The 27,896-nt window shown below is 37.0% G+C and overlaps 3 protein-coding genes across 6 annotated transcripts; 2 read left to right on the forward strand and 1 right to left on the reverse strand.

The window, feature by feature from the left end:
• The first annotated feature begins 5,572 nt into the window (after nucleotides 1-5,572).
• LOC133448737 (N6-adenosine-methyltransferase TMT1A-like) lies at nucleotides 5,573-10,202 on the forward strand. Its single transcript, XM_061727559.1, has 2 exons — nucleotides 5,573-6,087; nucleotides 9,413-10,202. Exons 1-2 carry the CDS (start codon nucleotides 5,593-5,595, stop codon nucleotides 9,644-9,646), a joined length of 729 nt encoding a protein of 242 aa, XP_061583543.1. The 5' UTR covers nucleotides 5,573-5,592; the 3' UTR covers nucleotides 9,647-10,202.
• Nucleotides 10,203-10,406: 204 nt separating this feature from the next.
• On the forward strand, nucleotides 10,407-14,055 carry LOC133448739 (N6-adenosine-methyltransferase TMT1A-like). Its single transcript, XM_061727564.1, has 2 exons — nucleotides 10,407-11,071; nucleotides 13,499-14,055. The coding sequence occupies exons 1-2, from the start codon at nucleotides 10,463-10,465 to the stop codon at nucleotides 13,733-13,735; spliced, it is 846 nt and encodes a 281-aa protein (XP_061583548.1). The 5' UTR covers nucleotides 10,407-10,462; the 3' UTR covers nucleotides 13,736-14,055.
• atf1 (activating transcription factor 1) lies at nucleotides 13,766-26,894 on the reverse strand. Of its 4 annotated transcripts, none has more exons than XM_061727561.1 (8): nucleotides 26,713-26,894; nucleotides 22,997-23,100; nucleotides 22,068-22,175; nucleotides 20,720-20,814; nucleotides 20,511-20,632; nucleotides 19,754-19,936; nucleotides 16,821-16,974; nucleotides 13,766-15,414 (listed from the first exon to the last, which is right to left on the reverse strand). In XM_061727561.1, the coding sequence occupies exons 2-8, from the start codon at nucleotides 23,093-23,095 to the stop codon at nucleotides 15,270-15,272; spliced, it is 906 nt and encodes a 301-aa protein (XP_061583545.1). In that variant the 5' UTR covers nucleotides 23,096-23,100; nucleotides 26,713-26,894; the 3' UTR covers nucleotides 13,766-15,269. The 4 variants fall into 4 exon arrangements, with proteins under 4 accessions (XP_061583545.1, XP_061583544.1, XP_061583547.1 ...); XM_061727560.1 differs by having other exon boundaries at nucleotides 22,053-22,175; XM_061727563.1 differs by lacking the exon at nucleotides 22,997-23,100 and having other exon boundaries at nucleotides 13,767-15,414; nucleotides 26,713-26,893.
• Nucleotides 26,895-27,896: the final 1,002 nt, after the last annotated feature.

Consider the following 27,896-nt stretch of genomic DNA (forward strand, 5'->3'; position numbering starts at 1 on the left):
CGACAGCTGTCACTGAACTGCAGATGTAGAAAAGAGTCGGGAGTAACTGCGGCTGTCGCCATATTGTTGCTGCTATCTTCCTTCCCAGTACGTGCCGCTACCCTGCATAATTGATGACTCTCAGCAAATTGTTAGGGAGTGTCGGTAAATGCCTTCAGTTTCAATAACGGACAGGAGACCGCAGCATCGTAAGCATAAAAGAAACTGTTTACTGTTCACGTTAACAACAGTCATTTATATTATGGATGACGCTATTGCAGTTTTCATTTTTATTTATCACAAAAAAATATAGTGCACATGTTCATGAGGGTGATATAAGACAAGATATTAAGTTGGATAAGCGTGACAATAGTTGATGCTCCAACCGCTTATTTCACCCATAAAGATTTTCTGAGTCCTGGAGCCATATAGTCTCACTTTTGTCTGGTTAAGGACTTTATTTTCCTTTTCCTGATGTGCCAAATGTGGTAAAGAATTGCAAGCAGATCAGTTCAGCACCTGGACCTTTCTATAACTTTTTTTTCCATTTCCTTTCTTTAATGCTCTTGTAATGAGTGTTTTGTTTAAAATTGTCTTGCTGAAAATTACAGAGCATTTGCTGAAAATGAGGTTGCATCAACTGTATGGTGCACTAAAACCTGTATATAACTTTGAACATTGATGTTTCCTTTACAGATGTGCAAGCTCAACTTTTGTACCCCCAATATCACAGATACAGGCTTTTGAACGGATGGCTGATAACAAGATGGATTGTCTCTCTACTATAGTTCTAAGGGCATCCAAAAACAAGATCATCACATTTTGATTCGTAGTTTGTTGTCTGTTTTTAATACAGTGCAACCTGAGGAACCAGTATTTATGTTTAGTTTAATCCCAAGCACACATAGATTTCTCCAGATTCTCTGAATCCTTTTCTGACATGATGTGCTGAAGATGATATGTACAAAGCTTTCATATTTTTATACTGGGAAACATTATTCTAAAACTGTCTCATAATGTTTTGCCAATTTTTGCAGATTGGTGACCCTTCACTTCTTCTCTGAATGGTCCTTCAGATGGTTTTCTTTAGTATTAATTAATTTTCTACCCTTTTTGTCACCCATGTCCCAACAATTTCAAGATGTGTTGCTGCCATCAAATTCACAATGAGCTGATATTTTTCATTATATAGTAAAATATCTAACTTTCAACATTTGACATGTTTTATGTGTTCTATTGTGAACCAACTACAGGTTAATGATATTTTTATTTTTACTGAATTCTGTTTTTATTAACATTTTACATAGGATCCACACTTTTTAGCTGTAGTTTTTAGAAGTACTATTATACGTAATGGTAAAAGAAATGGTACTAGTATTGCTGCATTGCATTTAGTCATTAGTCTTTTTCACATCACACATTCACATTCAGAAAAGAATAGGTTTCATAAATATCCTTAAAAATTACTGTTGTTTTCAAGCATCCTAGGAAGCCATACAAACAACACCAGAAGCCTAGCACTTTACCGTGTGTTTTCTTTCCACCATCACAGGCCACACTGTAGCATGTGGAAAGTTATCCTGTAATGGGATCCAAGCTATGTGGATCCAGTAATAAACCATTCTTCTGAAGGGATACTGAAAGCATAGAACTGAAGTATAACTGAAGCTTTCACATTAGAGCCACATACAGATGTGCTGATAACACAATCTTACTGAGATCAATATTCTGATATCTGCTCAAAGCTTAACATCTCGAAAGCGGGCAAAATCAATAAACATAGTGTCCACTTTGTTTTTTTAATTCTGCTTCAGACAAAAAAAAACAGACATTTGGTGAGGTATTGCTTAAAGTAACCACTGCAGTGTGATAAAATGTTTTAACTTTAGTCTAGTTTGTTAATTTAAGCAAATATTCCTAGTTCCACACAGTGGCACCAATGGGCCCCCATCCAGTATCTTTTCATCATTTCTAAATTTGAAATTGTAGTAAAATATAATTTGTGCATTTTCACTTTGATGATTCAAGATTGCAATACTTTCACACATTTGTATAGTTCCTCTACACCACCGGACATTAAATAAGTGCACATTATATGTTCAGTGCAGGGTTGGTAACTGGATTTATATTGTGCAGTAGCAGCTTCCTCTTCTTCTTCTTTTTTTTAAATTGTACAAACATAGTCACATACTACCTACATTGAGCCACGAAGGGCAAATACTGTTAATACACGGTAATGTAACCTTTGGTCTTTAACCAATAGTGTGGACAGGAAACACTGTTGGGGAATTTCTTAGTGCGAATGTTTTCAACGTGATTCAACGATGTCTCCCTCTGGTGGAAAACTGAAGAACTGCAGGAAAAGGAAATCGTCATGGCGCTTTTCAGTTCATTTCAAAAAGGTGACTTTGGGAAATTTAATTATTTATAGGTTTTCTCAAGAATTTACAGATGGTAGATTTACCCCAAAAGGTTCTATCTTTATGTTAGGCTTGTAAGCCTTTATGAGAGGGGAAAAAGAAAGACCAAGGATGTCACGCATCAAAAGAGCTGGGTTGGAAAATAACTAAGGTTGCCTGTGTGATGACAGTTGGTGAATCATAGGTGCCCCAATGATTTGGTTTACCTTTTTAAGTTCTACAAAAACTCACACCAACATTAAGTAAATAGTAAATGTAAGAGCAGTTCCACAAGAGAACTAAAGATGTTGGGAATAAATAGTAATATGGCCTTAAGAAAACCACCTCTCAGTGAGGCCAATTAAAATAAAGATGAAAAGATTGGGCTCTTGAGCATTGCAAAAGGATCATGTGGTCTGATGCTGTCAGATTTCTTCTCCGTTCCAGAGTGATGGATACATCAGGGTAAGAAGGGCAGCAGATGAAGTGACGCACCCATCCTTCCTATTACTACCCATGGAAGCCTGTGGGGGCAGTATAATGATCTAGGGTTGCTTCAGTTAGTCACATCTAGGTTCAGGAGTGCAACAGAGAAATTAGCTAACTATTTGACTATACTAAAAGACAAGGCTTTTCCATCAAAAGATTTGTCTTTCTTCCCCAATGACAAGTGCACATTCCAAGAAGAAAATGTGCTCAAACTGTGAAAGAATGGGTCAGGGAGCTTGACGCAGCACATAGACTGGCCACCACAGAGTTCAGACCTGAACAACATTCACAACTTTTGTGATGTCTGGGAGAAGACTGCCCGCTTCTGTGGGAAAATGAAAACAACTCTGGATTGAAACAAATGCTTGGCCTCTGCATAACTACCAGAGTGAATGTGCTTTAATAAGAGCTAAAAGAGGACCAATGCAGTACTAGTGTGAGGACTTTTTTAAATGTATTTATTTATTTGTTATTTTTTCGGGCATAGCATTGTTGGTCAAAAATCCACCCATCCATCCATTCTCTACACCCGCTGAATCCTGTGCAGAGTTACAGCCAAAAATCCCTGTACAGTGAAATCTGACCCTTGGTGAAGCCCTCTCTTCTAAAAGATATGAATTGTTTATTCAGAGAATCATATACTTATATTTTTAAACAGAAGTTTTGAGGTGTTATCATTAGTATATCTGTTGGTCTGTATACTTTTTCAACACAATAACAAATGAAAAAAAGCTTTTGTTTTTTAATGCAGCATTTTTAACTTGATTGATAATATCATGTTGTTGTTTTTTATTACAGTTGTGTAAGACGATATCATTGTCACTCAGGTTTTAAGATTGTGTACAGGTTCATTTATAACTCCTGCAGCACCAGTATGGGTGGAAAACGAGAAACATCTTTATAAATGAAAAGGATATAACTCACACTGAGTTATTGGGTAGCTTACAGGGTTACAGTAAGAAACACCTGGAGCAAAACATCCTAAAATCACAAACAGAAGATGTAATTGAATGTACGTCGGTCCAGGTGTACGAATGTCACAAACACAACCCTGGATCATTCCTGATGTATCTGTAAATGTCAGGCTTTTAGAACTGAAAAACTGGGGTACAGTTCAGTTTCAGTTCGTTCACAAACCCTGCAAACACATCAGTATATTATTTGTCCCTACAGTTACATGCAGGTTTACACATGTGGATCTAAAAGACTTGTTCAGAAAGTAGAAGCTTAATTTTATCTGTCTAGAATTTCATCTCAAAGTAGGGAAATCAATCAGTGAAGCAGTGAGGCCTACAGAGGAAACATGTTTTATACATACATACCGTCAGCATTTCCCTGTCAAAATGGATGATCAATGAGGTGTCATATCCCAACACTTATAATTACCGTATTTAATCTCCAGGTGATGTATTTCACACACTGTAAATTCGTCATTTCAATGAACATTTGAGTACTAATGCTTTCAATGTCAGACGTGTGTTTGACCTGATTACCAAACTTATACTTAACAGCTCACCTAGGTCCCGCAGTCTCCTGTTTACATCCTCTCTGGAGATCCCCTTAAGCCACAAATTGTTCCTATAACTCTAATTTTGTCTATTAGAGAAAGTAAAGGCAGCCTTTTTTACAGTTTGTTTTGCACCCGGGAGGGGGCGTGGCCATCTCGAGGAGAGCAGCGTGACGTGGAGCTCTGAGAGCTCATCTTTGCGTCGCCGCTACTGAGAAATAAAGCCTGAATTATGGTTCCGCGTTAAATCGACGCAGGGTACGTAGCGACGGGGCGCGTGTCGCCGCGTACCCTACGCCGTACGCTACGCCGTAGGCTCTGCGTTGGTGTAACGCGGGCCCATGAATCAGGCTTCATTATAGGGGGGGGTATGATAATCTGTAACTGTTACAGATTATCATGTAGCACAGGAATATTCAATTGGCGGCCCGCGGGCCACATGCGCCCGCCAGGAGCTTTTATGTGGCCCCTGGTCATATTTCAAAAAAGGGGGTGTTTGTTGAAAAAAAAAAAAAAATGTTTTTTTTTTTTATTTTTTTTTTTTTAAATAATATTTTTATAACTGGCTACTATGGACTAAAATGGTTGTGCTCAATGCTTAATATAATATTCAAATAAGGAAATCTTGGTGGAAAGTGGTGCTTTGTCATTATGGCGTGTTTTATTAAAAGTAGGTCAATATCAATTTCATTAAGTTTGCACAATGCATGGTTTCAAAATGAACTTGCATTCAAAATAATATTTCTTTATCTGAATATTATATTTAACATTCACAATTACTACATCTGGAGACAATTAATACATAATTCATATGTAAACTAGATATATTCAAATGTATAATACAAATGTATTATATTTACATAAGTCTTCGTCTTTGAGTGCAAAATACATTTTGAAAACCCCCACATTTTCAAATTGTAAAAAAAAAAGTTAAAGTTATCCTACATTTAGAAAGTCTCATTTTTATCCAAAAAATAGTTGTTTTTCTTTTCAAAAAAATGATTGACTGAGATGATTTTATTGCACAAGACAAGAAGATGCATTTTAAAATAATACCAGTAATTGGCATTGTTGTTGTTGTGAATAAATCCCCTTTCTGTGTGTGAATCATAGGCGTATACCGTGTTGAAATAAAGTGGGAGGAGGGAATAAAAAAAAGGGAAAACACCTGACAGCGCTGTTTTGTTTTGCAGTCTGCTCCGGTCGGCGTCGGTCACCATGTCTCTCCCTATGAGGTTCTGGATATTTGTGGTGAACCTATTATGTTTGCCCCTTCATCTGATAAAAGCGGTCGGCTTGTACGAGCCATACAAACGCATCTTTCCCATGTACGTGAACCGGATCACGATGGGCTACAACAAGAAAATGCAGGACAAGAAACGGGAGCTGTTCCGCAGCCTGTCCGAGTTCAACAAGCATGGCGGACCGCTCACTATCCTGGAGATCGGCTGCGGCTCGGGCGCAAATTTTGAGTTTTATCCTGCTGGTTGCAAGGTCATCTGTACCGACCCGAACCCACACTTTCAGAAATATCTGGAGAAGAACATCGCCAAGAACGAGCATATCTCCTGCGATAGATTCGTGGTGTTATCCGGGGAGGACATGGGGTCTGTGGAGGGCGAGTCCGTGGATGCGGTGGTGTGCACGCTGGTGCTCTGCTCCGTCACCAGCATCGCCCTGACGCTCAGGGAGGCGCGGCGCGTGCTGCGGCCAGTCAGTACCACTCTTCATTTACTCTGTGAACACATCTCTTTCTGATTCACTTTTCTCTGTTATCAACGGTTGACCTCCAGTTGCAGTGTCTCTAATACAATGTTATATTTGATTTATTTATTTTTGCACATGTAAAAAACCACACTTCAAGAGAAGTTTAAGAAAACAAAACAACAAAACAAAGAATTTCATCCTTTAGCACTTGATAACTTAATTTACATGTGCAAAAAAGGAGTAGGAAGAAGTGTAAACTTATTTAATCCTACCCCCATTCACTAATCTTTTAACCCGTATTTATAAATACTCACACACTGTACTCACACTGCTAAATAATAGTATTATTGATTATCAGATATGATAACTATTATTATTATTATTATTATTATTATTATTATTATTATTATTGTTATTATTATTATTATTATTATTATTATTATTATTATTATTATTATTATATACTGTAATTATACTCAGACACATAGCTATACATACATACACATAGATGAATATTTCTATATATTTGTACACACATGCCCATATAAATATCTATATAAATATACTTATTTACACTATACTGTCTCTGTTAACTGCATCTGCTCTATATCTATGTATATAGCTATATATATATATATATATATATATATATATATATATATATATATATATATATATATATATATATATATATATATATATATATATATATATATATATATATATATATATATGTGTGTGTGTATGTGTATATATATGTATGTATATAAATGGGCAGCTAATTATATGTGTATATATTGTATTGTATATATATTGCATGTGTATGTATGTATATATATATATATACATATATATATATATATATATATATATATATATATATATATATATATATATATATATATATATATATATATATATATATATATATAAATATAAACAAATCTACCCGTTCACCCAATAGTGTTATATTCAGGCCCCTAAAAGCCACTAAACCCTTTCCTCTTTGTACCTCTTGAAAATCATGTTTTTGTATTTGTTTTTAAACTGGTTAATGTTAGGACATTGTTTTAATTCTGAATCCATTCTGTTCCATAGTTTAACTCCACTGACTGAAATAGAAAATCTTTTCATTTTTGTTTGTGTTCTGCAAGTCTTAAAATTTAGAGAGCCCCTTAAATTATACCTCCCCCATATAACACTGTAAAGTCTAATACAAGATTAGGTCCAGAGGTATGGTTCCCAAAGAAAAGTGAAAATATGGGGCAACAACTGCAAAGTGTTTCCTTTTAAATCAGATTAAGTTGTCCTCAAAAGTCACAGAGGTTTGACGTCAAGGGAATTTTCCTATTTTAAACCAGTTATGTTTCCTTTTTCTTGCAAAATGTCAGAATAATTGGGGAGAGAGTGCTTTTTTTCTCACTTTCTTCAATGTCAGAGGTTTAAATACTCCATGGTCAAGCTGACTGTATCTTGAAACAGCCTGGAGAGTAGCCTACCACAGGATGATTTGGCATGTAAAGCTTCTTTTAGGCAAAGTGGCATCATTTGAGTAAAGCTGGGCATACACTGTGCGATATTTTAAATCGTTTGAGACAGCCCCATCTCACACTGCAGGACTAGATCGCTGAGTTCAAAAGTTCACAGCCCACGATTTATGGTCTCACACTGTACGACCCGATATTTGGAGGTGTTTGAAGACACATTTTGGGAGAATCTTCAGAAGTCTGGTTCATCCTTTGGTAAAATTTCCAGATGATTCAAAGTCAGACATTTCGTTTGCCCAAACATTAATACATTGTCGCATCACTTTTGAGGAAGAAGTCAGACAGCCGTCTGTGTTGCAGAGATAACGGCGCTGTTGTTGTGAAATGTGGAAATGAACCCCAGAACAACAGCAAAAGACCTCTTAAAGGGCTGACATTCGAGAGGAGTGGGTCATTATCCACAGTAAAACACGTTCTGTGCCAACATGATCTGAAGGCCACGCAGCAGGAGAAAACTGATGCTCCAAAACTGCCCTAAGAAAGCCAGATTACAGTTTGCAGCTACACATGGGGACAGGGATATGAATTCCCACAAGATCTAATGAAAAGCTTTTGGAGGCAAACCTGAAATATTTGGGCCAGGTTAAAAAGTTTTAAAAAGTTTTCCTTATGCTAAGCATGAGTGCCAACTTTTTTTCTTTGTTGAAAGCAGTAAAAAAACTCTTTTTACAGGCAAAACCAATGTAAAACAGGACACAATCAATTCAATTACGTTTTCTTTATATAGCATCTATTACAGCACAAGTTGTCTCTTGGCGCTTTTTCCGAGCAATTATTACAAAATTCTTCAACTTTATTGTCAAATGTGGAGGAAAGAAAATGTTTATTTTGTTAACTACATGTAAACTTTTAAAGTCAATGTTATATTTAGCTCTTATTTGTAGCCATTTCCAATAAAGGTACATTCATGATCTCTGTGAGTACATTACAGGGTTGAAACAACAGAGATCAGTTTACTTTACATGGTCTGGCTAAGGGAAAGATCAGTTTCACACTCATTAAAAAAAAAAAAAGACAAAAAAACCCCAACATATCAGCTAGAATGACCATGGGACCTGTATCCAGGGCACTTAACTGAACCTTCATTCACTCCTTATCTAGAAAACACAGGTGTCATTGACATTGTTTTTGCATGCAATAAAAACTCAGATGTCAAATTTGGATTCCCAGTACACGGAAAATACAACCCACAGGCACATGCCCTAACCTCAGGTTTTAGACCAAAAAAGCAATACTATTTTACTTTTTAATAATTTAAAAATATAATCAAAGTTACACGCAGTCTACACAATGAGCAAGTAGCAGAACAATGAGTGGGGATCCTTACGGATCAGTGCTGATTCTTATTAATTTCATAAATATCACCACTTAGGTCCAATAATGGCCTGAAAAGAACATGACATTTAAAACAAAAAACTAAAAAAATGTGATGAACTGTGAACTGTTTGTTAATCATTTATCAACAAATATCAAACCATGCAGTTCAGTTAAAACAGAAACGTACAGAGACTTTCCAGAATTCTGTTGTAATACCTGAAAAGCTGAGAAATTGACCTCTGCACTATTGTGCCTTCCAACTGTTGCAACACCTTGCTCCTACCTTTAACCTGTATGATTATGACGCAAGTAATAGGGCTGAGTGAGCAAGAAAAATATTTTGGATCTAGACTCTTTTCCCTTTTTTTTTTTTCAAAAAAAAAGATGAAGTTAGCAGCAATCCTGTGGTACAATATATGTATTCTGTCATTTGGATGGTTTCCTGGTAACAAATCTTTGTGTCACAGGGAGGAGCCTTCTTTTTCATTGAGCACGTGGTTGCCGACCCCTCGACTTGGTCATATTTCTTCCAGCATGTCCTCCAGCCTTTCTGGTACTACTTTGGTGATGGATGTGAGGTCACCCGGGAAACATGGAAGTACGTGGAGGCAGCTGGATTCTCTGACCTCAAGCTGAGACATGTAGAAGCACCGCTCATCTTCATAATCAAACCACACATCATAGGCTATGCTGTGAAATAGGCTCTGTCTGATTAGTTTAGTAACGGGCCATCTGCACAACTGTTACCGGTACATGAATATATCAAGGTATATTTTTTGCTCTTTGCTGGTGTGACATTTTCATCAATAATAAGAGTGACAGCTGTTGGTGAAATGATTATTTTTACTTTTGTATTAACATAAAGTGTGGTGTTTTGGTTTAAAAAAAATGTGTTTTTTTTCAAAGAAAGAATATTTCTTAACAGAGACAGCACAACACACTAATTTGTACGATGTCAAATATATATTTTTTGGTTGAGTATTTTTCATCTTCAACCTGCTTGCTGATAAAAGGAAAATAATACTCAGGTTGGGAAACTGCATCAGCATTTACCTGTAAGCCAGTGTGTTATTTTGCTCAATTTATTGTATGTTTTTTGCTGTGATTAAAAGATTGCAAAAAAAGTTGCTGGTTAAAGTGTTCTGCAGCATCTTAACAGAGAAAAAAATAATAAAGGAAAGTACAAATGAGTAAATTATTCCACAAAACGCACTTTACCAGGTACTGTATTATACCCAAGGCTTAAAAAAACATAACAGGGAAAGATGTTACAAACTACTCCCACTCACAGCATTAATTTATTGTGAAAATGATTAGGTTTCATTTGAACACAGTTTGAAAGGACTATTGGGACAAAAATTATCCTTTAATTTCACAACACTTTTCCTGTTATTGATATCACCCTGCTTCGCTTTTATTAGAAGATGAAGCCATATCTTATTATGGCTATCCATATAGGCAACTCTTTACTAAAATTAAGTTGTTCTTTCAGCACATTAACCTATTTGCGCCATCTTATGTTCAAAGTGTGTCACAGTGGGTTAAGATTTAAATGTAATCTGTTGATCTTCTTAAATCTTTCAGTTGTGGGTACTTCAGGGTTTCATTTATTTTTGCTTCAGCGGAAAATGACTGGTTGTTTGGTGACACTATGCCGACTGCTATGTTGGGGACTGTGTTGGCCTTTTCATGTTATGAAGATCACGGGTTTGTATCGTATTTACAAACGTCTGTTTCCCACGCTCGCATACAACATCACATTTTCATACAATGATAAAATGCACAAACGGAAGAGGGAACTGTTTCGAAACGTGGCCAGGTTTGCAGACTGCGATGGCTCGCTTCGCCTGCTGGAGATCGGCTGCGGGAGCGGGGCGAACTTCAGCTTTTACCCGCATGGCTGCACGGTGATCTGCACCGACCCCAACCCGCACTTTGAGAAGTACCTGCGGATGAGCATGGACAGAAATGCGCATTTGACCTATGACGAGTTTTTAATTGTCTCCGGAGAGGACATGAAGGAAGTACAGGACGAGTCCGTGGACGTCGTTGTCTCTACATTGGTTTTATGCTCTGTCAACGACGTGCAGAAGGTCCTGCAGGAGGCCAGACGCGTCCTGAGAGCGGTAGGTCTCCCCGCGCTGCCTTCAGGGACAGTAGGGTTTATGAGAGTGCGCGCATGGCTGGTTATGAGCATGTCCTCTAGGTACCAAAGAAACAACATCCCAAAACCTTTGTACATGTGTGTGCAAAAACACTGACAGTGGTAGAAATGTAATTCATTTATCTACTTTTTGAAAGTTTTGCTGCTTTAGTATTCTTAGATTTTTCACATGCATGATTTCTATTATAGGCCTACCCACATTCACAGAACAAAATTAAATAAATATTAAAAAAAAAATAATAATAATAAATATATAATGGCAGCAACAGCGATATCAAACTATATATATATCCATACGTAGATACAAACATACATACATATAAGGCACAAGTTCGAAAATAAAGATACTCATTGGTCCCCTTTGGAAAAATTATCCAGTTTTGAGAATAATGGGAACCAAAATTCTTGAAAAATATGAGTACGGTTGTATTTTTCTAAAGTTAATTTTTCCAATGGTAAAAAAAAATGAAATTTGATCAAAAAAACTTGAAAGTTGGAGGGGAATCATCTTTCCAAAGTAAAAGTATGCATTTCTTAGCGAAGTATGTGATCATGATTAATATCCTGCTTTTTTTCCGGTCTATCTGAAGATCCAGTGTGTCATTTAATAAATACAAATTGGAGCTTAACTCAAAATTAATTTCTAATACTAATTGTGTAAAGGAATTAATTGATTTCCAGAAACTTATTAAAAGATCACATTCCCAAAACATATGTACAAATGTTCCATCGATTCTTTTACATCTTGGACATTTTGAAGAGATATCCTTTGAAATTTTGTGCATTTTAGTTGGAGTTAAATACAGTTTGTGAATAAATTTAATTTTGTATTCTTAGATAATCTTTTACACTGTTGTTGTTATCTGTTGTAAACCTTTAAAAATATTTCATAAATTAAAGGATTTCATATTTAAAGTGCTGACCCTTTTTCAAAACTTCGGCAAATGTCGCAGGTGTACTGGATGTGAAACGCTGTATTAGAGCCTTCAGATCACATTTTGTAATTTTCTGCTTTGAACAAAAAAAAGGGGGGGGGGGGGTTCCCAGTGGGATTAAGATCTGGTTTTATGATAATTTCTGGCAACAAATCCCAAAATCCAATGCCATGCTCTGTGAACTGTTTTGTTATTACTTTTGTCTTTTGGTAAGATGCAGAATCATGCTGGAAAATAGAGTGACCGTTGCCAAACTATTTCTAGACAGTTGGGAAAAGTTGCTCTTGGAGGATATATAGATATCATTCTTTGGTCCTGGTTGTGTTTTGAGGCAGAACTGTAGTTCTCCAGGTCTTCCAGGCAGCTAGAAGGGGGCTTCACAGTAGAAAAAATTCAAAATGACTTAGCAACACTGTTTTTTCAATACAGTTATTGAATTTCCTGCAGAAATTCAATCTGACTTTGCTTCTTAAATTCCCCCTAAGCAAAGGCCCTTGTCCAAGAGTTTTGGAGTCACTGTGCTGCAGATGCATTCAGTTGCATTCAGATGCACCAACTATTGTAATCAGCAATTTTCTTGCATGCAAGACCATTTTTGGCCACTTCGGACCACTTTTGACTGTCTTCATGTTGAAACAATCACTTTGCTCTTGTCAGTCAGAACGACTGATTAGTTTGAGCTGACTTGACTTGCTGAAATGGTGTTAGTCAGTCATGCTGTTCCAGGGCCTAAATGCACAAATGAGATTCACTCCTGCAAAGACTGAAATGGCAAAAACTGCTAAAGTTTTTGCCCACACTGTACCTTTGAGTTACATTTAAATGTAATTTATTCCTGTCAAAGGTCAGCATTACAAGATTAAAGGAGAGTGAATAACGTGTCATTGCTGATATTGCACTTCAATAGATTAAGCACCTTGAGAAGACTGAGATAAATAAAGTATATTTAAGGCCACTGATGTACCTGCAGTAAGGTTGATTAGTTTGGTGCTAGTGCGCCTGTTAGCCACTGTGGGATTGTTTTCTTAGATTACAACGCATCTGTAAATATAGTCATCTGTCGAAGTTAGGATGCCCTCTTTTCATCTTATATGTGTAAGAAGTTTAAATAAGCTTGTTGTACTGTTTTAGAATAATGCAAAAACAACCTCAGATGAACAAGAACAGTTCATTCATTTCACCATGGCATTATTTATTAAATTAAAAGAAAAAAAATTCTTCTGACCTTCTCTCCACACAGCTGTACGTGTGCAGTCTCACTCGCAGCAGCAAAAGTATAAACATGACAGTAAAAAAAAGTGTTTGAATATTATTACTTTCAGTAAGTTCTAATATATGTTGCAGTCTCTGAAGTAATTATCACATGGGTTGAGAACAAAGTTCATGTGAAGCGTTAAAAAGCTTAGCTCTGTTGTTGTTCCAAGGCTTCCTAACAAAAATCTGCTCTCTTTCAGGGTGGAGCCTTCTACTTTTTGGAGCACGTTATTTCAGACCCCTGCTCATGGACACACCACATTCAGTACGTGTTTGAGCCTCTGTGGTACTACCTCGGAGATGGTTGTGAAGTTACCAGAGCCACATGGAAACACCTGGAGGAGGCCGGCTTTTCCCAACTTCACCTCAAACACTTCGAGGCTCCTAACGTCTCTTTAATGATACGGCCACATATCATGGGATTTTGTATCAAATGACTGAGACAAAAATTCAGTTTATTTGTGGGATTTTACTCACATTAAGCTCAGTTAAAAATCACTACAAATATATTTGTCTGGCGTCTAACTGGGAAAAAAAGAAAATACTTGTTTTAGTTTTGGACCTCGTGTAACAAACTTTCAAAACTTGGAACAGTTCACAGGCTAAAAGCAACAGATCTTTATCAAAAGGCAACATTTTCATGTCCAACAAACATTACATTAGTCACACCCTTTCTTGAGTGAAAATATATTTATTTACTTGCAGAATCAGCAACATTTCATACATGGTTTGTTCTTCTTTCCCACTCCTCCAAAGATGTACACAATAAATATTACCTGGACACTGTGCTTTTTTTTTCCCTGATTGTCTAAGTAACTGCCAAGTAACATCCAAACAAACCATACTTAATCTGTGCATTTCCACTAGTGGGGGTTCTGGGTAGTTTATCAGGGGTTGGATCATTAACCCGTTTCCCCATTACCAGGATTGGCCCTACAAAAGAGGTCCTCAGGAACCTTTGCAGGGCTGGGGCAAAACACATTCCTGTAGCAGGAGAGGTTCTACGATCGGCTAGAGGAATTCCCAGGAGGTTGTTTCTGCTGATTGGGTATTCCTCTAGCAGGAAATTACAATCAGTCCTCTCACATGGACAGAAATCAAATGAACACATCTCATTTGAACCAGGAACATTTTTGCTCCAAGTTCATCTTTGAGTTTGATTCTTTTGATGTCAATCGCTACCACTGTGAATGCTAAAAGAGGAAACAAAAACACTTTTTCCTCTCTTTCTTCTTTTGCCGCATTCCTTTCCTTTCATGCTATTGGCTGTTTGCGAACAGGGAAAAAAGGTGCATTACTGCCATCTCGTGGTGAGCAGTGTTTTTTGTTTGGTCAATGGTTCTTGCGTGGTGCTACGGTGTAAAGGAGACACGCTGGCTGAAGGGTTGAGGAGGGCTCGGCCCTGTCAGAGGTTCCTGTCTGGTGGATTTACCTCGGAACCGCCGCTAATGGAAACCTACAGCTTTTCTTTTACCCTTTATATTCCATTGCACAAAAATAAGGAATGACAATTGTAACATCTTCTTACAGAAAAATGAGGGGAAATTGCTGGTTCACATAATAAACGGAAATTATGTCTGTATGAAAATCACACAGTCAGAATTGCTGTTAGATTAAATAAGTACAACAGCAACATTTTTAAAAACGCAAGAAAATGGAAAGGGATACATTTGGAAAATCAGACTCACTGTTAAAGCTCACAACTTCAAACCTCCCAGTATTAAAAATGTACACAACTATAAATGTTATAGCATTAGCAAATTTTTTTTCTTAAAAAACAGCAGCTGGCCAATTTGTTTATTTGTCCAGTAAATCTCACTGCCATAAGTCACTTTAATATTAAACAGAGTATAAAAAAAAGAGACTCTCAGCCTGAAATGAAGTGTTCCCAGAAACCCCATCATGTCCAAATGGCTGAGCTGTGCCACTTTTACACGGTCTCAATCCTTGTTTATCCTCGATTCAAACAGGTTATTCTGTTTTAACGCAGTAAAGATCCTTTAATGTTTTCAGTTCTTCAATCAGAGTCTTGTTTTGGTTCTCAAGAACAGCAACACGGTTTTCCAGGCATTTAACATACTCTTTTTTCTTCCGCCGACATTCACGTGCTGCCTCTCTGTAAGGGGAAAGGGCACAGTTTATTAAAAATTAAAAATTCAAACAATCACATTTTTTTGCCAACACAAAACCAAATTACGGTCATATACTACGCCAGAGAGGATGCATCCTGCAACACGGTGATAGATGATTTTTGTCCACATTGCAAACCCCTATTTGGCAATAGTTACAATAGAATGAAATGTATCTAACAAGAGACCGATTTTCATTTTACTTTAATCATGTCTAGTGTGTGTGCTCTGTGCATTCATTAGTCAACATTCCTCAAACACTTAATGACCCACCAACCTACCAGAGGAATTACTTTTTTAAATTTTTTAAGGGGCGAATCTATTTGCTGTTTGAGCTTGTGTTCAGGTCTGTTCCCGTTCACAACCAACTGCAACGTCGCTCGCGTAGTACGCGGCGTACCTTCGGTAACCGATTAAGGGCAGTATGCAGAGCCAGAGTTAGAAAAGTATTAGTATAGTAGTATAATAGTAGTATAATAAACCAGCTGGTGGAATAAAGATAATTAAACAAGACAGCAACACGGGAAGAAGAGGAGATCACTGCACTGCTTTTCTTGTGATCTCGGTAAAGAAAGCGGCGTCATGGGAGATGGTTTGTCGTTCAACCAGAGCCGTCGGGAGACTGGAGAGCTCTTTACCCTCGTCTTAGTGAGAGCTTAGTGGAGAGCTCTTTTGCCCTGCCGATGCAGCAATTGATGATGAGAAACAGTGGTAATATTTCTGCATGTCCTCTGTTTCATTTGACGACTTGTTACATGGGATTGTCCCGCTGATTAGGCTCCACACCACACACGGCGAGTCCGAGACTGCAGCAGAGCGGCTGGCTGTGATCCTGTGCTACGTGGCGACAAGGACGAGCTTGGAGCGTGCACGCGCATGTCGTCAGGTCGTTAGTTTTAGTCTGTATCCAGCTCGCACGTTTGATTGGTGGGCAAAAACAGCCCACCAGCACCATCACCGCTGCATCTTTCGACGAGCACGGACATAACGAACACGACTCTATCTGCACCAGGACTGTGTTCATCTGCCGCCCGCTGTTTTGACACGCATGTTTGTCACTGTGCAGCGGCAATGTCACATCATAAATGTGAGGATAACAGCTCCTGCTCAGTAGCCTCTCTTCAAAACAGTCCGCAAGTTTCCGACTTCCGTGTCAAGTCACTTGTGGTGGTGCTACTACTACTACCACTACCACGATCTGACCTGGACCAGCGCTATTAGCGGGCAGAGTGGGAACTGCAGGTTGCGTACGCGTTCAGTGTGTTTTGGAGAACGTGCATGTCAAACGCGTCAAACGAACGCAGGATACGCGTGTCGGCCATGATGCGTACGAGTTCTAAACAGCAAGTATATTCGCCCCCTTACAGTCATCCATCCATCTCTGAAGATTTACCTGTTTTTTGCAAGCCGGATTTCCCTCTTCATTGTTGGATCATCACTTTTACCCTGTGACAGTCCAACAGGAGAGGTCATAACTACAGTCTGAGGAATGGAAGCTGATGTGGGTGTTGTGCGGATCTGGTAGGTCTGAACTTCTCCTCCCGCACCTAAGAAAAAACAAAAACAGTCAAAAAAATGACAATATGGGTTAATAGAGCCCGACACAGAACCTTTTTTTACTGTGTCACTTACAAAAGCCCCCCAAGAGAAGTGTTAATTCTATTTGTTCACTGTCTCAAAGTAAAAGTGAATACCTATTGGAAATATGTATTATATATCTGTGTTATTGTTCCTTATGGTTGGTTTCATTCCTATTTAACTGATAGAAGCTTCTCGGTGGCTGTTGGCCCCTACTCCTCCGAATCCACAACCCTAACATGTGGCGTTCCTCAAGGATCCGTGCTAGGTCCACTCCTGTTTGCCTTATACATGCTTCCTCTCAAAACCATTATCAACACTTATGAGGGAATCTCCTATCACTGTTACGCCGATGACATTCAATTATACTGCTCTTTCAAACCGGATAACATGGACATTATGATCACCAAACTCCATGATTGCATCTCTGCCATTAAGAACTGGATGGCTGCCAACTTTCTGCAACTAAATCCAGATAAAACTGAGGTTTTAATTATTGCCCAAAGTAAGATTGCTGCAGACATTGCAGATCGTCTAGGATCATTAAAACAGAATATTTGTTCTAACCCCAGAAACCTTGGTGTTATTCTGGATCAGTCCCTGCTTTTAGATAAACATATTCATTCCCTATCTCGCACTTGCTTTTATCACCTCCGTAATATCACCAAACTAAGATCAGTTGTATCGCACCAGGAGTTAGAAACCATTATCCACGCATTTGTATCATCACGACTTGACTACTGTAATTCCCTTTTCACCTGTCTGTCCAAAACCTCATTGGATCGCCTCCAATTGGTTCAGAACACAGCTGCTAGAATACTCACCAGGTCTAGGAGATCATGTCATATTACACCCGTCCTCGCCTTTCTACACTGGCTCCCAGTTCAATACAGAATACGTTTTAAAATATTAGTTATTACTCATCGAGCCCTCCATGGCCAGGCACCAAATTATCTGTCTGACCTGCTAACGCCATATGTTCCCATAAGGTCACTGAGATCCTCTTCCCAGGCTCTGTTGGTTGTCCCTCGGACAAAGTTAATAACCAAAGGTGATCGAGCATTCGCATGTTTTGCCCCCAGGGTATGGAACGAGCTCCCCTTCCACTTAAGAACAGTTGATTCTGTGGACATTTTTAAACGACTGCTAAAAACTCATCTTTTTAGAAAGGCTTTTCCACAGCTGGAATGATTAATTGTTGTGTGTTGATCGTTAACTCCATATTGTCTATTCTATTTGTTGTCTTATTTAATTAGAAATATTGGTTCCTGAATTGTTTTATTGATCATAATTGACTTGTTTTATCTTGTTCTTGTTAAAGCACTTTGTGACTGTCAATGTCTGTGAAAGGTGCTCTATAAATAAACTTTACTTACTTACTTACTTATGTTTTCTGTCTAAAAGCGAAATAGATAGTTTTTAACCTGTTTCATAAAGATGGATGCAACTATGCATGCAGGTCTTGATTAGTTAGTAGTCGTATTCGTAAGAATAATCAGTTAGGCCCAGCAATATTTGGATTATGAGAGTTTTCATGATTTATGCCATGATATGGCACCACAATGAATTTGATATAAAATAATAATGATGTGATCAAAGTTTAGACTTTACTTTAAGAGAGTTTTCATGAATATAGCATTTACCATTTAGGACATTTTAAGCTGAGCACCCCTTTTTTCAGGAGCTCAAAAATATTTGTACCATCGACTGAAAAGAGCTTAATTGTAGGTCAATCACAGAAACACAGTAGGAACATCTCCAATGGAAGATCTGCTGCTTGTGATGAGTTGCATTACACCAGGAAGTTTCCCTCCAAGAGGTTTTTAAAAAAATGGCCACAAGCATCTTAGAACACCCCTGAATGGTCAGATCTGAAGGCAGAATCAATTCGTTTTCAGTGTGTTCAAGTCTGTGACGCCATCACCCAGGACATATGCTAAAACCAGGTCTGAACACCTCCTAATATCAATTTTGAAGCTCATCATGGATTAAGACACCAAAATGGATTTACATCTGTTTACGGATGGATTTTTGCAGATGGAGTTTGCACAATGCCAGATACTGCACACAGGAAGTGAGGCACAGGATACTCTCTCGTATTCTGCTGATTTGTGCTGCATACTAAGCTGCAGGTTTGTTTTTTGTTTAAATCTGCAACCTACCACCCTTTTCTCCTTTCTCCTTGGGCCCTTTGAGTCAGCACACTCTTCTAAATGATCAGATTAGAAGAACACTTTTTATATGGCTGCAAGGCTCTTATCTTAACTGATATAGGAACAGTCGTGGGAAACTATTGTGGGAAAAAAAGTATCTAATACCTCTGTATGCATTAATTTTAACCACTAGGTGACTACAATAATATTAATACTAAAATAATATTATTATTCAAGAATAGACTTGTGGCAATGGCTTGACCTACTGAATTTTCATAATTTTTTGCACCCAAAGGGGGTCAAACTAACATCTGAGCATTTGATGCAGGAGTGACGCAGAGAGTCGCTAGTACAGTAGTTTTACCAGAACAGAGCCAGGTGCTTTATAGACAAAATAACATGCAGTTTTAAAAACCAGATCAAGTTTAGTTGTCTTACACAGCTGTATAAGACAACTAAACCCAACCGCATAAAACACAAAACTGGTCTGAAGTGACCCCTAATGAACTAACATTACATTACCCAAATTATCTTCCAAAATAATACTATTTTCAGGCAAGAATGATTCAAAAACAGACAAAGTTTTATAGCTCACCTTGTACAACAACCTGATTGCTAGGCACAAGTATCTGCTGGCCGTCAGGTGTCTGGGCATACTGAAGGATGGCGTGGCCTTGCTGTGCTCCTCCTGAGTTGGCCATAGTGACAGCCTGTAGCCCCTGAAGGCCTTCAGACCCGGGAGTTGCCAGCTGAATTGTGCCATTAGCCGCTATGGTAACTAGAAGAATAAATACAAAATCAGAATTGGGTAAGGAACACGGAAAAATAAAAATTGCTGGTGGCTAGATTCTGGTCCATGGTATCATAAGTGTTCCCTTTAAATGATGATGAAGATGATAATAATGATAATACACACAGACAGGTTTAAGTCAACAATAAATAATAAACACAATAAATCTGCGCATCTCTTCTGTTGTTCTTCATTCTCTCTTTCCTATCCCCCCTTTTTTGCTCCACACAGCTGTATTTCTGCAGGGAGTCTCCCCTTATGAGCCAGGTCCTGCTCAAGGTTTCTTGCCTCTTAAAAGGGGATTTTTCTTGGCCACTGTTTGGCTTAAGGTTTTCAACGAACAACCTAATAAGCATGCAACCACACAGAGAACATACAACATCCCACAGATGAGCCCCAGCAGGGACTCCGACGTGAAACCTTCTTGCTGGGAGAAGGCGGTGTAAACCTCCACATCACTAAACTTTAAAGGCTTCTCAACTTCAACTATCAAAGTCCTTTGATAGTTGACGTCAGCCCTTTTTTATGTAAGAATACAAGAATACAAGAAAGAAGTACTTACTGTACTGGCCAGTACTGGTCTGGTAGATTGGAGTGGTTGGTACGGTAACACCTGTGGATGCTGGGCTATCTTTGCCTTCAATGTGTGCCACTTCCTCAGAAGAAAGGTCATTTAGGATTTTTCTGCAAGATGAGAGTAAGAAAGGATCTATTACCATTCATCAAATAAAAAGAGATTCATAAGTTTCTCTTGTTTTGTTTTATTTTTACCTGTATGAAGGCCGTCTTGCCAGTATTTCTCTGGTGTTTTGTGCTGCTCCACTATCTGATGAGTCCTGTGAATCTTCGCTATCTGTACACTGGGCCTTGACAGTGGAAGGTGGATTTTTAAATTCACAAAATCATGTAAAATAGTTATGAACATCCTATGGCCATAGATGGCTTTTACACCCACGCATCTGAAAAACAACTACCTGATCCAAAAAACAGTTACCTATTCCGCTTTGACACACTGCCTATTAGCGGCACATTTTTCATGAAAGTCAATTTTATTGAATCTCACTGACTGTAAACTAAAGCCCTTTGACACCATCATCTCTAAGAGTTACCACATCTCCTGGTGAAATTAAGGGTCTCTTTGAGATTTCATTTAATGTCACAAAGTTTACTTTTAGGGTGAATCGTTTTTTGGTGGGCAGTCCTATACAACCTGGGGAAAATCTGTACCACATATAGATGAAATACTTCACAATGGAACAAAATCAAATTATAATTACTACTTGATTATTCATAATCTGAAACTATTATTGTTATTCCGAGTTAATGAATTTGATGAATTGATAAATTCCAATTTGGAAAAACATAACCGCATATGACCAATCTGTTTTAGTGCACATTTGAATAATGGAAAAGATCACAAAAATGTCAGTGTTGGCCGCAGTTCTAGGGTTCCTTAAGAAATTAATTGATAGAGCGTTGTATTTCTTCTGTGCATATACCCTCAATGCAATTTAGACTGAACTGTCAATTAATTGTTTTGCGTTTTGTGCAGCTTTTAAAGTTACATTCAGATCTGTTATTTACAAGGCTAGCGTTTCAAGAATGTTCACACTGGGATTTTGTAATTGCAGTTAATGGTCCTGAGAGCATGTGTTCAGTCAATTAGTGAACACTAATGCCATGAGGACCAATGTCCATTTATGTCAAACATGGTTCTTCTTTGCGTAGGGAGAATGTTTCAGCTGATGTAGGATCTGAAAAAAGCCCTGCAAATAAAGATCTGCAAATTACATTGGTCAGGTTTCTTTCTATGGGTAGCTCTACCAATGATGGTAGGAACAAAGAAAAAGTTCTTGCCACTTCAAATTTTGTTTTATGCATGATTTGTTAAAGTATATCACGGTTATCTCCAAGGAATGAGTCAAATAAGATTGATAAACGCGTGCTCGTTCAAATGAGATTTGAAAAAGTACATTTCCATGGCATGTGCTGAATAAACATGTTAAGTAATCACATGGAGAAATAACTAATAGGTGATTAAAAAAAAGTAATGTTGATATAAATTCAATAATAAAAGTGCCAAAAAAACAACAGGTGTTCTAACCTGTATAGTATGCACCTGAGGGGACTGAATGACCGACGACTGTGCCGACTGGATCACACCTTGAACCTGTAGCTGACCCCCTGGCAATTGCACAACAGCCACAGAAGAACCTCCAAGAGACATCTAGAAAGACCCAAAAACAATTTAAAACAGTATATTTACTGTATAATGTAGTCAATGCATGTACATACATAAAAGTTCCACTCAGCAGTTATGAAAACGAAATTAATAAAAACTAAATCATCTACAGTCTACTGGTAAACTGTATTATTTCTTCTGTGCATTTCCACTCAATAAAACCTAGACTGAATATTAGGGTAAGAACACAATGGGTTGTGTACAGTCCTTTCAAAGAATTTGATAATATAATGGTAGTGAATAAACAGATGTTATTTTTGCAAAGTCAAATAATGAGTTGTTTTTTTTTTGTCCTTTTTACATTTGAAAACAACTATACTAACAATACTGAAATAGTTTTGGTGCACCAGTGCTATATATACACAGTATACATATAGATAACTGTAATATAAATTAGATACAGATAATTAAACCCAATCTACAGTTGCCATCGGTATATATGTTGTCCGTTTTAAAGAGGGACATGTTTTAAAAGTTGAGAACCAATGTCTGATTGCACTTTTATAATGCAGTTTGGAACTTCCATCTGTGATAACCTCTTTTTGCTATTAAGATAGAGATATTTTATTATTATTTATATATATATATATATATATATATATATATATATATATATATATATATATATATATATATAACAGAGCTGCTGGAGTATTTCTTCAGCTCCTTTACTACATGTGACTAGAGTTATAATTATCATACAAATAAATAACCATGTAATTGTTTTTTAGTTCATCCTTAAAACGCAAGGGCTTCTAGGGCTATTAGTATGGCCGCGACTTGATATTATCTTAAATGGCAGTTACCTGCTGGGCTATCTGTGAGAACTGAGAGGCTGTGATGGCAGTGGGAATGGTTGCAGTCTGTGATTCAGTGCCATTGCTGCCCTGCTGTACTTCTTCCATAGTAACTGGGAGGAAATAAATCAATATTGTCGTTTTAGAGTAGCTCTGGTAAAACAACAACTCTATTGCGTCCTTGTCTGCCGATATTATGTTGATATCTACGGTTGCCAACCCCCAGAAAAATAAATAAGGGACACCTCATCGGCAGGGCCAGCCAACCCGATTGCCTTCACCCTTCCTGGCGTGGTGAATTTTTTTAGCCCATTCTTTAGTGAGTGAAACGATTTTTTAACTATTTGACTCAAACCTGAATTGAATTAGATGCATATTTTTGAATGCCATGAACAAATGGAAAACAAATTATTATCCAGAAATTCACTTAAATACAAAATAACAAAATTACCTGAATAAAATAAGTATCTTTCTTAAACAGAAACCTGTCCTGCTTAACTTAAAATTGTAAAAATCAATATAAAACAAGAGAACGAAAGCAGAACATCCATTCTGTAATAGTGCACATTTTTAGTGCAACAACAAAAGTGCAAACAGAAAGTCTGTAGAAAACTTGTAAACATATTTGTGCCTCAAAGGCCATGACTGTAGGCTACAGTTGTAGTAAAACAGAAAAAAGGACCTATGAACTCAACAGCTCAATGCCATTTTCCATTGGCATTTTTTGACTATTCTTTGACTCTCACAGTAATACGGGACAAAGTGCCTCCCTTTTCAGCTCAATACGGGACGCGTACTTAGTTTATCAAGAGACGGTTGGCAACCCTATTGATATCTTAACGACATCGGGCCGCAAGCGTTTAGATGACTCCTACTATGAAACTTATTGGGGTGGTTTAAATGTATTTGCGGGCATCCTTAAAATAATAATAATTGATTAACACATATATAGGTCTATATCAGTCAGTGGAGTTAAACTATGGAAGAGAATGGATTCAGAATTAAAAAAATGTCCAAACATTAACCAGTTTAAAAACAAATATAAAAACACACACACCTGTCTCAGAAAATTAGAATATTGTGATAAAGTTCTTTATTTTCTGTAATGCAATTAAAAAAACAAAAATGTCATACATTCTGGATTCATTACAAATCAACTGAAATATTGCAAGCCTTTTATTATTTTAATATTGCTGATTATGGCTTACAGTTTAAGATTAAGATTCTCAGAATATTTTAATTCTTTGAGATAGGATATTTGAGTTTTCTTAAGCTGTAAGCCATGATCAGCAATATTAAAATTATAAAAGACTTGTAATATTTCTATATTATATTGATTTGTAATGAATCCAGAATGTATGACATTTTTGCATTACAGAAAATAAAAGGACTTTATCACAATATTCAAATTTTCTGAGACAGTCCTGTATATGTGTAGTTATGTATGCGTATGTATGGGTATATATATATATATATATATATATATATATATATATGTGTGTGTGTGTAAGTAGATATATACATAGATAGAGCAGATGAAGTTAATAGACAGTATAGTGTAAATAAGTATATTTATATGGGCATGTGTGTACAAATATATAGAAATATTCAACTATGTGTATGTATGTATGTATGTATGTATGTATGTATGTATGTATGTATGTATGTATGTATGTATGTATGTATGTATGTATGTATGTATGTATGTGTATGTATGTGTGTGTGTGAGTATAATTACAGTATATAATAATAATAATAATAATAATAATAATAATAATAATAATAATAATAATAATAATAATAATAATAATAGTTATTTAGCAGTGTGAGTGCAGTGTGTGAGTATTTATAAATACGGGTTAAATGATTAGTGAATGGGGGTAGGATTAAATAAATGTACGCTTCTTCCTACTCCTTTTTTGCACATGTATGTTAAGATATCAAATGTTAAAGGATGAAATTCTTTGTTTTGTTTTCTAAAACCTCTCTTGAAGTGTTGTTTTTTACATGTACAAAAATAAAATAAATCAAATCAAATTAAATTAACCGAAATTCGACTTCCTCTTTGGTTCAGTCTGAGCCCATTCAACTTCACATGGGAGTTAAACAGCAGCAGGTTCCGTGGTCGGGACCTGAACCTCAACAACTCTATTGAGTCCTTGTCTGCCGATATTATGTTGATATCTACGGTTGCCAACTCCCTGAAAAATAAATAAGGGACACCTCATCGGCAGGGCAAGCCAACCCGATTTCCTCGCGTGGTGATTTTTTTTTTAGCCCATTCTTTTGTGAGTGAAACGATTTTTTAACTATTTGACTCAAACCTGAATTGAATTAGATGCATATTTTTGAATGCCATGAACAAATGGAAAACAAATTATGTGTGTGTGTGATTATGTGTGTAAGTAGATATATACATAGATAGAGCAGATGCAGTTAATAGAGACAGTATAGTGTAAATAAGTATATTTATATGGGCATGTGTGTACAAATATATAGAAATATTCAACTATGTGTATGTATATGTATGTGTGTGAGTATAATTACAGTATATAATAATAATAATAGTTATTTAGCAGTGTGAGTGCAGTGTGTGAGTATTATATAAATACGGGTTAAATGATTAGTGAATGGGGGTAGGACTAAATAAATGTACGCTTCTTCCTACTCCTCTTCCTACTCCTTTTTTGCACTTAATATGTATATTAAGATATATATATATATTATATTAAGATGTATATTAAGATATCAAATTTTAAAGAACATATAAACAACATAGAACAATTAAAGCCTGTATGTTAAAGAAATATAACGAAAATTTTTGAGTTTGATTGACATACCCGTAGGCGGTGGTCATTTTATTTTAATGTTATTTTAATTTTATTTTAGTTGTTTTATTCACTTAGTTGTTTTTTTTTTTATTATTATTTTTAATTGATGTTATTTGTGAAAGGGGCAGATCAGATAAGATTCTTCTTCTTTCTGCTCCCTTTTCATTCATAAGTTAGGAACATTTGTATTCGTGTTTGTATTAAATTGTTTTGTTTTTTAAATGAAATAAAGAATAAAATGAAATGAAAAAATGAAATAAAGGATGAAATTCTTTGTTTTGTTGTTTTGTTTTCTAAAACCTCTCTTGAAGTGTTGTTTTTTACAAACAACACAATGTACAAAAATAAAATAAATCAAATCAAATTAACCGAAATTCCACTTCCTCTTTGGTTCAGCCTGAGCTCATTCAACTTCACATTAGTAGTAAGGAGTTAAGAACCAGCAGCAGGTCCTGGTGGGGACCTGAACCTCAATAAAGACAGTTTAAAGCTTCCCTGCATACACATGTGTGGTCCTGGTCCCGGGTGAACGTGTTCCAGACATGGTTCCAGAACGTTCCCGCTCTCTACCGCAGCTCGGTAACGGTTGCTAACCAGATAAGCGGATGTTCTGCACTTTTACAGGGTTTAAAAACTACCGACCCGCGGCGCCGCGCCGGGCTATAGTCTCACTCTGATGTTACAGGGCTGGCTGAGCTTTTGTCCCCGGCGAGCAAATATATGTAACTCTGTCACTGGCACGCAAGTTACCGCGTCAAAAGACGTCAGCGATACGGGGAGCCATTAAGCTAACGACACCTTCCCTGTTTCCGCGGAGGGAGCCGCGGCGCGGCCGCCATTACGGCCGGAGCGGAGCACGCAGCCGGTCCGCCGCTCGCTCCCGCGGATATTTACCTTTTCAGACAATTTGTGGCTGCTCTCGTCCACGGCGCGGCGGTCGGACAAGACGAATGGGAGAATTTGAACCGAAAAGTGAACTGCAAAGTAACTTAGCAGACACGGGGCTAACAGCTAAAAACACAAAGATGTAATCTAAAAAAAAAAAATAGCTGACCACTTTTTCCTAGAGGAAGTGGGCGGGGCCGCGGGGCAGAGACGGCGTGACGTCACCGCTTCTTTAAGCGCTGTGATTGGTGGAATCTTCAACGAGAATAACGTTCACGTTTACTTGTAACTTCTAAGTAAGTTAATGGGAAACGGTGCACTGATAAAAATATTGTGATTGATCTACTTAAAAAAATTAAGGCAACTTTTTGCATGAGATCATTATGTAGATCAAGAAAGAGTAGTCTTTGTATAAACTACTTAATTTTTTGTATGTAAATAATACATTTTGGAAGTACAGTCAACTTAATTGTGTTAAGTTTACTTTATTACCAAAATTAAGTTGACTTTACTTGCAAATTAATTTTGTACATACTAAAAATTAAGTAGTTTATACAAAGACTAGTCTTTCTTGATCTACATAAAAATCTCATGCGAAAAAGTCGCCTTAATTTTTAAAAGTAGATCAAGCAAGATACTTTTTACTGTGGTTGTTCTACTTAAACAAATAAAGCATGTTTCATCTAAATGTTGGTCATTCTGCCCAATAAATTAAAACTGTTAAAGGAAAAGTGAATACAACAAGATCATTGCTTGTTGTTTGTGTGTAAGTGAAAAGATTGCCTGGGATTACATAAATACTGATTGTTAAGGAAAAAATGCACAATTTCTTGTTTTTTGAACAAATGCAGATTAAGTTAAAAACTAGATGTATTCATGTAAAGTAACAAACTTCATTTTTAATTGTTAATATCACAGATTTAAATATGTTATATTTACATGCGCTTGGATTTATTTTTTTCAGTGTGTGCTATCTTTTTCTAATCAGAGGTGTCAAAAGTATTCACATTCATTACTCAGGTAGAAGCAGAGGTGGGTAGAGTAGCCAAAAATTGTACTCAAGTAAAAGTACTGTTACTTCAGAATAATAGGACTCAAGTAGAAGTAAGAAGTAGTCATCCAAATAATTACTTGAGTAAAAGTAAAAAAGTACTTGGTGAAAAAACTACTCAAGTACTGAGTAACTGTTGAGT

This window comes from Cololabis saira, chromosome 8 (assembly GCF_033807715.1).
Source record: "Cololabis saira isolate AMF1-May2022 chromosome 8, fColSai1.1, whole genome shotgun sequence".
In the NCBI taxonomy this organism is placed as follows: Eukaryota; Metazoa; Chordata; class Actinopteri; order Beloniformes; family Belonidae; genus Cololabis; species Cololabis saira.